General features: G+C 39.2%; 1 protein-coding gene across 2 annotated transcripts in view; it reads right to left on the reverse strand.

The window, feature by feature from the left end:
- MDN1 (midasin AAA ATPase 1) overlaps positions 1 to 12,741 on the reverse strand; it is a 100,626-nt gene extending 87,885 nt beyond the window's left edge. For both annotated transcript variants that reach the window (XM_065630385.1, XM_065630384.1), the window contains exons 1-7: positions 12,557 to 12,741; positions 6,644 to 6,870; positions 5,819 to 6,043; positions 4,176 to 4,283; positions 3,906 to 4,098; positions 1,754 to 1,966; positions 342 to 473 (exon numbers count right to left, since the gene is read on the reverse strand). In XM_065630385.1, the coding sequence (XP_065486457.1) occupies positions 342 to 473; positions 1,754 to 1,966; positions 3,906 to 4,098; positions 4,176 to 4,283; positions 5,819 to 6,043; positions 6,644 to 6,870; positions 12,557 to 12,655 (1,197 nt within the window). In that variant the 5' untranslated portion in view covers positions 12,656 to 12,741. The remainder of the gene's footprint in view (positions 1 to 341; positions 474 to 1,753; positions 1,967 to 3,905; positions 4,099 to 4,175; positions 4,284 to 5,818; positions 6,044 to 6,643; positions 6,871 to 12,556) is intronic.
- Positions 12,742 to 12,920: the final 179 nt, after the last annotated feature.

The raw sequence follows: 12,920 nt of genomic DNA on the forward strand, positions 1-12,920 counted from the left end.
CTCCAATACATGGATGATAATCTGTGGTGCTTGGGGCCACATTTGTTTTCAGATATTAAAACATGACTTAAAAGACACATTGCTCATTATCAGTGTCAGCTTAAATCTTCAGGGTGAAATATGGCACCAGTGGCAACATCATGACTTCTCTAAAACAATGACAAAAACTAAGGTGGTGTACTACCATAGGAATGAAGACAGATAGATTAATTCTTTCTAACCCGTTTCAGAAGGGGCGGTATTTTCAGCATGCTGCTGCAGAATTCATGGTGATTAGACTCCAAAAATTACTAGTACACACCTGAAGACCAGTACCTTACAGCAAGCATGAAGCTACATACCACGTCCAGAGGGGCATAATCAATATCCTCCAGAAGTATCCAATGACCTTGGGTAACAGCTTGTGTCAAGGTTCCAGGTTGCCACACAAACTCCCCTGGTACATCTGTACAACGATACATACCAAGCAGCGTCTAAAACAGAAATAATCAGTAAATTAGAGACCCGCTCGTTACATCTCTTAAAAACTCAGAGTAAAAACTTCCAAAAAATTACTAAAGTTGATATATAAGTAACACTTACTTAGCCTTCACATTACTAAACAATCCATCTGATAATCTGTGCCCAATGTTACACTTTTTTTAATTAAGGAAAAAAAGTTTCACCCCTCCCCACCGATGATAATCTAACTGAAACAGTAATTAAAATGAACCAGATAACTGGAAGTCAATTTACAGAGCTGTGCCACCACAATTAACAATTAATAGTACAACATACAGAACTGTCTAGGGTTGCACTGAACTTCATTTTACGTTTTTGAGAAATCTGTGACTAAGTAAGAGGAATTGTAAAGCAAGTTATTCAAACATACAAAACCAGTCAAGTGTTGCTTCCTTGTAAAGTCATAACTTCCACATTTAAGCATTCCTTAAATAATTAAGTTTATGGTTTCACTACCACATATTTTGTACCTTGAACTTTAACATTTTTTCTTAATATCGCGGTCGTATTCACGCATATGAAAAGATACTTTTGTAGAGAACAGTCGTGAGATGGTGAGATCAGCTGTTCTATGCAAGTAAAGAAGGTGCTTATGCACGCTAATAAAAACTTTCCTATAGCACTTCTGGTAGATACTAACCACCTTGGAAAACTAAATATAAATTCAGCCAAACAACATAAATCAATTCAAGATCAAAATATATATATGCAAATCCAGAAGAATGTGAAATTGTCTTCACCTCTGTTTTTATCTTTACAGGTAGAGCTAGATCACGATTATGTGATTAAAAGTGTCCTCAGCACCACAAGATCTTACTTCATCTCACCTTTACCACAAAAATGTGGGATCAAACTGACATTAGCTCACTTAAACTGAAATAAAAGCATCCATACAACCTTCGGCACCAGCTTGAGTAATCTTAGAATAATTTTTTTCCCAATAAAATAATTTTTAAAAAATTAAAAATAACAATAATATTTTAAAAATCAATAGGGCTCTTCCGCATAGAACAACCACGATAAAAAGTAATTTGAATGAAACAGATACAGAACAATTATGCACAGAATTTAAAACCTGAAACTTAACTCTGATTTTTCTTCACATTTATTTATTCTCATCAAGACCTATGCTACAGAGTTGGGGGTTGTGGGGTCTTCCGGTAAAAAGTTAAACATTCTTTTATATAGAAAGTTAAGTCCATGCTTTAAGTAAAAGTTACATCCAAACATCCAAATATAAAACAACAGTTACCTTACTATCAGTTTGATCCCCTAGCTGGACTTTCAAAATATGAGGCGGTTTTGCTCTTCCTGTAACGGCTGCTAAATATTCAATTAAAGAAGTTTTGCCACATCCTATTGGTCCTTCTAATAAAACAGGACTCTGATATGCTACAGCAATAGCAAGGTTTTGAAGATTTGTGAAGGCAGATTCAACCAAAACAAAATGGCTGGTGTTACTTTCCTGTTCAAACATAAAATATGAGTTACTACACTGAAATTGTTACTTTTTTACAGGTCATACAACACAGAACAATTACAAAAGTGAGTCTGACCGTGAAAATTTTGGCCTGCAGATCTGTCAACACATGTCAAATAAAACAAAGGATTCTAAAGCTGTATTTAATGACAGATATTAAAATAGATTTCATCAAAAACCTATTACAGGTGAAACACTATTTAATAAAGTATATGTACAATTTGTTCCCAAAGGGAGTTCACACCAAGTAGTCAGTACAGGCATAGTAACTATTCAATCATAACACACACCAATCAAAGACATTTTGCAATATAAGTGAAATTAAGTCACCAGAATGGATCCAAGTCACAGGATAAAACAAACAGCAGTTAGATTCAGATGATGCATGTATGAATATTAACTGTTGTATCTACTTCTTTCTGCACAGGCCAAAGTATAAGATCATCAAATTCAGTGCATGAAAAGAAAAATACGTAAATTCAGTAACATTTAAATTTTATCCAAAATGCAATTAATGTAGTTTATTGAATGGTAATTAATCAATGCTACAGATACTTTCCAAGTATTTTAACTCTCCTACAGTCACTTATATATCAGTATACAGCACAAAAATTAGTGCTCTCCTGCCGAAAGGCACAAAGAAAAGAAATCAGAGTACATACTACACCAAAACGAGTGTCTTGTATTTAAGTTTGATCTTCTTTTCAGATATAGTTTCAGGTACTTCTCTGGTAACAATGCTAGTTTTCAAGAGTCCCTCCTTTCCCTCCTAGTTTGCTCCTACCTCTTCATCACACCTCCTCAGCTGTAACTGGAACCACCTCCCTAATGAAACTGGAACTACACTGCATACCAGATCAGAATACCTGTGGCTATTCAAAAAATAAAAGTGTGCCTTTTGGGGAAGTTGTCTCCTCCCTCATAGACAAAGAGTATCTTTTCAGCAATCCAGTTTACAGCATAGCCCAGTTTCAGCACAGCTGCAGCAGCAATGAGTCTGGCATGGGAGTAAAAATCTCCTTAAACAGCTCTACAGTTTCTGCTACTGCAATGAATTTCAAACCACACTCTCAACCCTATACAAAAAGCTAGAATACAGGAAATTCAACTACAGAAGTTGGGGAGTGGGAAGAATTTGGGAGGAAATTCCTCTTTCCTTGCTTCTGCTACTCAAGAAATTCTGGATATTGGTAGCCCTCATTCTTTTCTTTATCCTTTGTAGATAGATCACTGTCACAAAATCAAATAGAAATACTCAGCTAAGAGCTAAAACAGTCAAGAACAGTGGCTGCAGCTACAAAGAACAGTTCAAAATGAACAGCATCTCAAGAGAAAAAAGGTTAAATACTGTTTGCTCAAAAATGCTTATGCCTTCAATGGTCTTCCTAAAACTATAAGGCACTGCATTCTGCATTACTTCACTCAAGTCGAGAAAATAAGTTCTTGCTCGCTTCCTCTCTCCTTTTTCTGCCTTCTAGAAGAGTAAGTAGCAGCCTTGTTTTCTTTTGTTTTAAGATAAGAACTAGGAATATGTTTGGAGGAAGGCTGTTCATGAGATGTCTGTAGAGCACAAAAAGACTACTTCATGCAGGTAAAAGCAACTGTGCCAGATCCTGGCTTTGCTCAGCTCTGGAATATCACCCTAACTTGGACTGGAGATACTATGTAAGGTTGAACGTTCTTTCGTAGTATATCATGAAGATAACATGAACAGCACTATTATGTCTTAATTGCTTCAATCCACTGCAGAGCTTCTTTGCAGTGTCAATATGATGCAACTCTAACTTACAGCACACATCAAGAAAGCTAAAGATACACACATTACCCATAGTATCTCAATACCATTTAAGCGGGAAATAAAGTCAGTTCACTGCATTTAGGGATTCTTTAAAAAAAGGCAGGGACTTCACCCTGGGTTACATACCTGCTCTTCAGAAACAAGCTGTAGTCTAGGCAGCACGATACCACATACAGCTACTACGTTTGCAGAGAGGTCACCCGATACAATATGCCCTTCTGAATATTGAAGTTCTTTCTCCTCCTGCCAAAGTGAGGAGTCTGGATTGGCCAAAACAAGGGCTTGTTCTACATTCTGCAGCTGAGATTCTTCTAGCAGCCTGTGAAATCCATGTTTATTAACTCAACTGAAAGCCATCAACAAAAACAAAGAGTGCAAGATTTTAAACATTCTTACTTTAGTCTGAAATGTATCAGCTCCTCAGCATTGAATATCTTCTTCAGGAAAGATAATTTATGCTCATCATTCATGCATGTAACCAGAGCAAGACAGTTTGAAGTATACCTAAAAAATATATTTAGGACAAAAATGTCAAAACATAGTCTTATGAAATTTAGTTTGACAACTGTCAATTGCAACCCAAAATATCAAGTTTGGAAAAAACAAAACATGCAGAAAACTTTCTTCATAGAAATAATTTTAGGGCTATGCGTACTGTTCCTTAAGACTAGAGAAATACCTCAGAACTGAGAAAAGCAATTCTCCCATGGCATACTTTATCATTTATACACCAACTAGCTAATCTTTCTCTGAAGGACTGAACGACCAACAGAAATATAGTAAAGGAGAGCACTTTCCCAAATAAATGAAGTAAACATATGAAACAATGAAAATTGGGTTTTCTTTGCTTGATTTTTTTCTTCTTCTACTACCATTTCCCTTTCAAAATTGCTTTCTATTTAATGATATTTCTAAAATAACCCTAACACCATGAACTCAAGACTCAGCGCCAAAAGAAGCCAACAACTTCCAAGTCTTGACTTCATTACTATAGGAAGCTGCCTTGCAAAAAGAGGACATTTAATATAAATCATAAAGCACTTTTCATTTATTATACCATTGGTTTTACTTTCCAAGAACAAAGCTTTCAACAAGCTTGGCAGCGAGGGGAAGAAAAAGAGTTGCCAGAAGATTGATTCATGACAAAATTTAAAAGATCATTCACTTACTTAAGATTATTAGCTGAACACCAGGTAAGCCAATTCCAGTCAATGAAATTAAAATTCTGTTTCTTTTTCTGAGACTATTTAAGCGTATGTCATCCTGAAGAGCTTCTTAAATGGCCAATAGATTTGTCACCACTCTTGTTTCTGCCCTTCCTAAATTATACACCTTATTTTAAAATTATGTGTTACTACCATAATTCTGAATTCATGTTTACTATTCAAGACCTTTTCTTAAATTAATAAAAGGTACTATCAACACTACTACTCACATAAATAAGGTAGATTATGTGACTAGGTTGAAGCCCTGCAGGCAGACACCTAACATAAAACGCTTGACCGAAACCACATGCAAAGTCTGCAACAAAGCCAATACGGAAGCATAGCTTAAATAAGCCAAGCTTTCCAGTGACTGAAATGTCTATATACAAGCAATAGAAAAAAAACCAAAAACAACCAACCTCCTTAATAGTGTATCAATGCAGAATAGTGTAACATATTGTAATGTGAGTTGGAGTAAGAGTAGATTCATGTCTACATTTTTCTAGGCTAACATGCTAGAATGCATGCAATACACCAACAGGCTTACAGTAGAGGTGAAGTGATAAATTCATCATCTCCCATGAATTCAACTTGGATACACTGAAGTTATTTGAAAGGATTCTCCAGACCACAGCTTTAATCACAACTAAGAGCTAGCTTAAGTTTCACTCTGTGATGCATGACTACAGCTTTCAAAAGATAAGTAAGAAGCACAGGTAGATACCATCAGTACAAAAGAAGATTCTTTTCTACTTGCAAGTGAACACAGTTAAATACAATTCAAGATACAGATACATCTTTTCAATTGAGAAGATCTAGGGGGGTTTAACTTACCAACGGACTAAAGTGTCATGACTCCTTAAGAGTGGAATACACACACTCCAGTCCCATAATTCTCGGAAAACTGATTGCTCCTTTTGTAAAAATCTATAGGCTGCCTCCATGAGGTCCCGTAGCTTCATTCGTCTGCGCCCATATCGGACTGTGTTTGCATCTGAGCTCTCCAGGAAAAGCCTCTGGAAAACTGGTGATGTATTCTTAAAATATCTTAAAGCGAATCTTTAGAAGAGAGAAAGAGATGGAACACAGACATCTAAGCCAGAGAAAAGGAAAATAGCCACTAACAAAAATGTCAGGATATAGGTCCCGAGACAGTGACTGATGGTATACTGAGACCTAAGGCCTATATTTAACTTTGTCCACACTTGGGAAAGACAACCACTTCAGCAATTAGCTGACAACAGATACTTTTCCTCATTAGAAATCATTACTTAATTATCAAGGGGAAACAGTACTACCTTCGACGAAATCTTTTCGATTGCTCTTGTTTACTGAAAAATACTGATTCCCACTTATGTAACTTTGTATTCTACTGGCCTACAGGTCTAACCTTAAATGCAGATATTTTGGTTGTGAGCAATTTTTATGCCAGCTGTTTTGCTTTTCTTTTGATCATCAAGATGAAAATCACATTAGATCTTAAACACAGCTTATTTAAATTGTGTTGTAAGACTCATGTTTTCTAAATCATTCAATTCAAACCACATTTTTTATTGTAGGAGACAATCCAAACTAACTTCACCTCTGCCACCAGCGAACTCTTATGAGCATTTACTCCTTAAGTTCAAACATCAAACAAAAGGACATGACATTACTCACGGCAAAACATCAGGGTGGTCAGCAACCAGCTTGCTCATTGCTACACACAGCCTTTCATGCCGATCATGGTTGAGTTGGCCATCAGCTTTAATGGCTTCTGCATTTCTTTCTAACAAATCCAACAAGATCGGCCGAACTTGACGGCCAATCAATAGAGTACATTCTTTATCCAGTAGTAACTGTGCTAAAGTATCGAGGATGCATTGCCGATCCTGCTGAGTCCAAATCTAGACGAATGGAAAGAAAGAACAGGTTAAATGGGAAGTGATTTGGACTTCTAGCTTCAGAACAATTCATGCAGGACTCATAGTGAATTTTATAGGAACGAATCTTTCAAAAAACAGAAACGAGTCCAAAATTCCCAATGGAAGTACGTACTTGACACAGCTCTCCATATTTAAAAAGCTGGGAAACATAATGAGTGACACGCAGAATAACACAACAGAAATTACATACAAGTCCCAAAATACTAAACTATATTATACAGATGAAAGATAAAGCAATTTTAAAATTTTTTTTAAAGAAAAAAATTGGGTAAACATTATAACAATACATCTTTGTTAACAGAATTCCCACTGATCTCAACAGCTTGGTCTCATGAAAGCCACAAGACATTTAAGAATCTAAGTTCTAAGAATAGTTTGAGTCCCATCATGTTCACTATCTCTTTTCAAAAAATAAGCATTCAATCAATCATGATCACAACCTTACTTCCATATTTCTGATAGCAATTACAGTGAGCAATGCTCTAGACAAGCAGCAGCATGTATCTGCAGTTTTGAAGTTGACATTTTTCTTACTTTTATATAAAAATGGTCTTTTAGTGCAAAAGAAAATCTTAGGCTCTCAAATAGATGGAAAACATATTCACATCTGCTGGGGGGGGGCGGGGTGCTGAACAAAAAAACCGCACACAAACAAACAAACAAAAAAACCAAAACCACACACATCTCTCCCCTCACATCCCCTCCAACCTTCCCAACTTTGTTACTGAAGAGCAACCACCCATTTCTTCTATCTTATGCTTACATTTATCTGGTCTTTGAGCTCATGTTATTATCCAAGCATTTTTCCACTTCCGTGATGTTTAGCATACAATGCGGTAGAAGTAATTTTGATTTGTGAAAAATCAGGATTATGAATTTGCACTGTAGCAGCTCTCTTGGCAAGCAGTTGTAAATACAGCTAAGCCCTTTCCAAACAAAACAAGCACTTACTAAACTCTTACAGAAATATTCAGGTAGGCTTTTGTTTTAGCAACACATGCAGCCAATTTCTGCTTCTCCTAGACATTTGTTAATGCAGGTAAACCTGCCCCTGGGCCTGCAGATGGGATGGTTTCATTGTTAGAAGATAAATAAAAGCTTAGGACTGCAGAGGTCCTATACCTTGCCTTTGAAAGGGTGACCCCCCTAGGGTTATACCACTGGCAACATGCTTCTTGAATACATGCATACTTGTTCAAGTTCCTTGGGTCTCCTGCATTTGAAAAGATATTCATCCCATAACAGCATGTAAGAAATCAGGGAAACTGCACTATATACACTACGAACATCAAAACCATCACATTAATTGCAAGCAGTTTCTTAAATGCTTTGTGTTTATTTTTACAAAACATGGTATGTTTATCTACCTCTCATCCCTAAGAACAGCATCAACAATAATTTTAAAAATGGAGCTGAAGGTCTGCATTCATCACAGAGCAAGCAAGACACCGTTCATTAGAGGGGATCACATTTTGAGTGGCAAAATGACTGACAAGCAGTTCCAAGGCTTCTCAAAGGAACTGGAGACCAATTACACCATAAAAAAAGTACCACCTTTGGTCCCCAAATCAATTACATCTTTGGCTACTCAAACAAGGCACTTAATTTATTAACCGGAGCTTCGAATATCAAATAAAAGGAACAGTTAACAATAAAATAGTAAATAAATTATGTGACTGACTCAGTAAAATTCTGCGGTTACATAACTACTGTATAACAAATCTATTCCATTAGCAATTTTGTGAGAACATGCAGTTTTTCAATCATTTTGTGTAGTACCCTTCAGACATATAAAACTGTTCAAAAAAAATCACAGTGGCAACATTCTCATTCTACAAAGAGACCATCTGTTTGATTTCAGAGCCTTTCAGAATCTAAATTAAAAACTTTTTTGAAAAGAAGAATACTGTCAGAGGGGTTCTTTAACTAAAGGTGGGTTTGTGAAATACCCAACTTTCTCAATCAGTAGCAAAGGACAGCTGACCTGAAAGTGTTTAACTCTGGTGTTCAAATCTGGGATAGTAAATTTGCACCCACAGTTCCAAACAGCTGCTTTAAGAAAGCATCACAAAAGACTGACTCTCCAAATATAGAATACATACACACATTGTGTATTATTAATGAAAGAGACATTAAACAGAAGCACAGCTAGGAGTGAAACCTGGAGTCAAACATGATCCCAGTTGTTCCTCTGGCAGCATGTTGCACACCTCCTTCCCAACCTGCACACTACATTTACTCAGTGCTCACGACATACAGAAGTCTTTATTAAGAACTGGCTTACTCCAAAACCCAAGATTACTAACAGAAAAGATCACAGCAAGGAACAACCTGTGCCTATGTGAAAGCCACAATTCTGATCGTGGCTCACAGGTGTTTCCACAGAACATGACACCATACACAGATTTAACAATGGGACATTTCTAAAGAGCAGGAGGGCATAAGGGGTGCACATGGGAGATCCTTCTTCCCCTCCAACACAGAAACACATGCTCTTGGCTCAGTTCCCGTATACAACAGCTCTAACGCTGTACGACTCCACAGCAATCAACTTGGCAAGATGATCCAAATTAATCCTTCTTTCAAAGTCTTCCACTGGGTGGGAACATTGAACAGATTTTCCACATCAGCACACTCACTAGTTTCAGGATAAGAGAAGCAACAGAAAGGTGTTGCTTGGCCTTGGGAATAGGCAAAAAGAGAACTGAGTAGGACCACACTTTTTGGCAGCTGTCCACTTCGGTAAGATAAAGCAAAACATGAGCCTGCAGTCTTCTTATAACCCACATATTTCAAGAAAAAAAATTAAAAAGGCAGGAAGATATGTAGTCTCACAAGAACAAGATCGCTTCAACTACCTGCAGAACAAGCTATAACTTCCCACACCTCCTCCAGCACATCATAGTTGATAGAGTTGAATAGACTGCTCCTTCAAGGATAGCGAGAATGTTCTCTTTGACTTTGCATCACTGTATTTATTAACATACTGTCTCACTTCCCCCCTCGCCCCACCCCCCCCCCCCAAAAAAAAAAAAAAAAAAAAAATCACAGCTCTTCAAATACCAAAAACCAGAATACACTCCAGGATGGAAGAAAAAGTGCAAGACATCTTCCCTTATTTATAATGCTACATGATGTTAAGCCTAATTCATCTATCAAATAAAAAGCTGAAGTAATATTTTAGGAGTAAAACTCCCTGCCTTAGTTGCCAGGACATCAGGACATTTTTCTGACAGCCAATGAGCAGGTGAGTGAATTTGGGACAGCTAGGTCAACTCTTTTTTCCTAAATTTACTAAAAAAACCCAAAGGAATAAAGGCACTTCTCAACATCAAATGTGAAGACTGAATGGCTATAAATAAGAGCCTACATAGAAAAATGAAAGGCAAAATGAAGGATACCAAGCTAAAACACCGACAGAATAGAACAGGAGATCCAGAATGGCGTGCTTGAGATGGCCAGTTCACTTAAGATGGTTCCATAGACTAAATAGAGGAAATATCCAAAAGGGTCTGGTTTGCTGATTTATCTCTTTGCACATATGCGCAGTGGCACACGTGAAGGGCAGAGACGAATAAGGATATTTTTGTACTAAAGTTCCATTCCTGCTAACATTTTCACCTTCACATTAATGAACCTCTCTACTGAAATTACACCATCACAGGGAGCCAAAATACACTCATTTGCACAAAATCTGCATTTGGAATTCTACACAGGAAAACGTTTGGATTCAAACAGACCTTTAGTAACATGCAGAAGCAAAAGCACATTCCAGCATTTGTGGAGCCCTACTGCTTATACAGTTTGCTTAAATTATCCACAAAATAGAAAGGCAGGAAACAAGGACTGTTTTAGAGAGCTTTTCATCCCATTTTCCTCATTGAGAATACAGAAATTTGCTGTACCTTTGCAGAGTTAATGGTATACAAACACACTACTGAAAAGGTTCTAATTCTATTACATACTGAAGCACAAAGAGCAAGATCTTCCATCACCACATAAACAGTGCTTTACTATCAATCTCAAAAGACTGTTCCTTACTTAGCAGTTGAGTGCAAGTTCCATTCTATTATGGAATACTGAAGAAATAATATGCCAGAAAGACACAGTGAAGCTACAGAGCAAAGAGAGCTCTAGGTTTCCAGAATGCATGCTTCCCAAGTTACATACAAAGCAACTGGTAAGAAATCAGGTACGATGCCTGGAGTCAGCGATTGTTCATTGGCAAGATAAGCCAAACATACTCCTAGATCTGTAGCTTCCAAGCTTGGAAATAGCAATTCAGTTTTCAAAAGAATACCTCATTATTCATTAATGTGCTGTTCCAGGCTCTCTGTATATAATCGCTCTTTAATAAGGCGAGGAAGACTTGTAAACCTGAAGCATATCTCAAAACAGTTGCCAGAAAAGAAAGGGCACAGTCTCTTTCCCAGTCTCAGATCTTGGTGACTCACTTCTGGTTCACCACTCCGTCTGTATGCTACATTACATATCCACTTTATCCTCATCTCTATTCCTCAGCTATTTCTTTCTCTTGAATAGCAGCTCTTCATCACTGCTTCCCACCAATTAGCATCATCTCTCCAACGCAGAAATATATAGTCATGTCAATTTTACTTTGATCCTATGATTTGCACTGATAGAAAAAGCCTTCTGTCTACTAACAGAGAACCTTCATCACCAGTATGAAAGCCTTCCCCAAACATAACTAAGAGACAGTAATTCAGACTGGAAGACGACAGTCTGAAAAAAAATATAATTTAGACTTTTCATCTTCAAACAACTGGGATGTTTCCTAGATACTCAAACAGAAATATGGATTTTGAGCCCCAAAATGCATACACAACCAAATGGCTTCAAAAGCTCTATCCTGAAAAGTATTAATAATATAACATCTGATGCACTGATAACCTGTTACTAGATGCCTTCAAGTATTTCAGAGATAGAAACAAGCTAGGTCTCAACTCGCCTAGAATACAGGTGTGCTTTTCAAAGGTAAGGCAGCCAAAAATATGAAGCCAGTGAGAATAGCACCACACGTCCAGCACCACTGAGATTTAAAAAGTGAAGCAAACCCTAGAAAATTCAGTCCTCTATCATTTTACCCCACAGGCTGTTTTAAGGCAATTAAAGAAGACATGCATATAGCACCAGGGTAACATGCTGCAGCTAAGGGACTAGATATGGTCTCAGTGCTCGCTAAACAACATGCCATCTCTCGCTATCATGTTTTCAGAGTCACCTTAAGCGACAAGAAAGATACTGGAAATCTTAACCGCGGGGCAAAATGCCTTCTCAGGAAGCGCAAAAGGAGGGGTACCAGGGGACAGGAGAGAAGCCACCTCTCAGGATCCCCTACTCGCACAACCCTGAGAGGGGCGGGGAGGAGAAGGAACCGTAACTGGGTCGCACGGAAAGCGAGCGGAGGGTTTGCTCCCGCCGAGCGGCTCCGGTGCGAGGGGGCGGGAGGGGTCGGCGGGCGGGGCGGGCAGCAGACAAAGCTGCCGGGAGGAGATGGCGGCGCGGGGAGGGGAAGGCAGTGGAAGGCGTCGCCTTCCCTCCGCGGGGGACGCTGTGAGACCCGCCCGGGGCGGGTGAGAGGCTGTGAACCCGGGGGCTGCCGCCGAGACCCGCGCCGCTCGCTCACCTGTTTCGCCAGGAACCTGCTCAGCTCCGCGCTGCTCTTCTCGTTCCTGCGCGCCACCAGCTGCAGCGGCTCCGCCAGGCAGAACCGCAGCTCCGCCATCCTCCTCCTCCTCCTCCGCGGCCGCAGCGCGGGCGACGGGCTGAGGGGAGCGGCGGGAGCGGGAAGCAGCCACGCGCCCAACCGCCGGCAACACGGACCGCGCGGCACGTGGGGCGCGAGGCAGACGCGCAGCGGAGTGACCAGCTTCCGCTTCACTGGCAGCGTCACGCGCCCGCGACGTCGCAGGCAAAGGTCAGCGCCGCCCGCCCCGCCCCTCACGTGACGGCGGCCGCGCTGAACTACAGCTCCCAGCATGCACCGCGCG

This window comes from Caloenas nicobarica, chromosome 3 (genome assembly GCF_036013445.1).
Source record: "Caloenas nicobarica isolate bCalNic1 chromosome 3, bCalNic1.hap1, whole genome shotgun sequence".
Taxonomy (NCBI): Eukaryota; Metazoa; Chordata; class Aves; order Columbiformes; family Columbidae; genus Caloenas; species Caloenas nicobarica.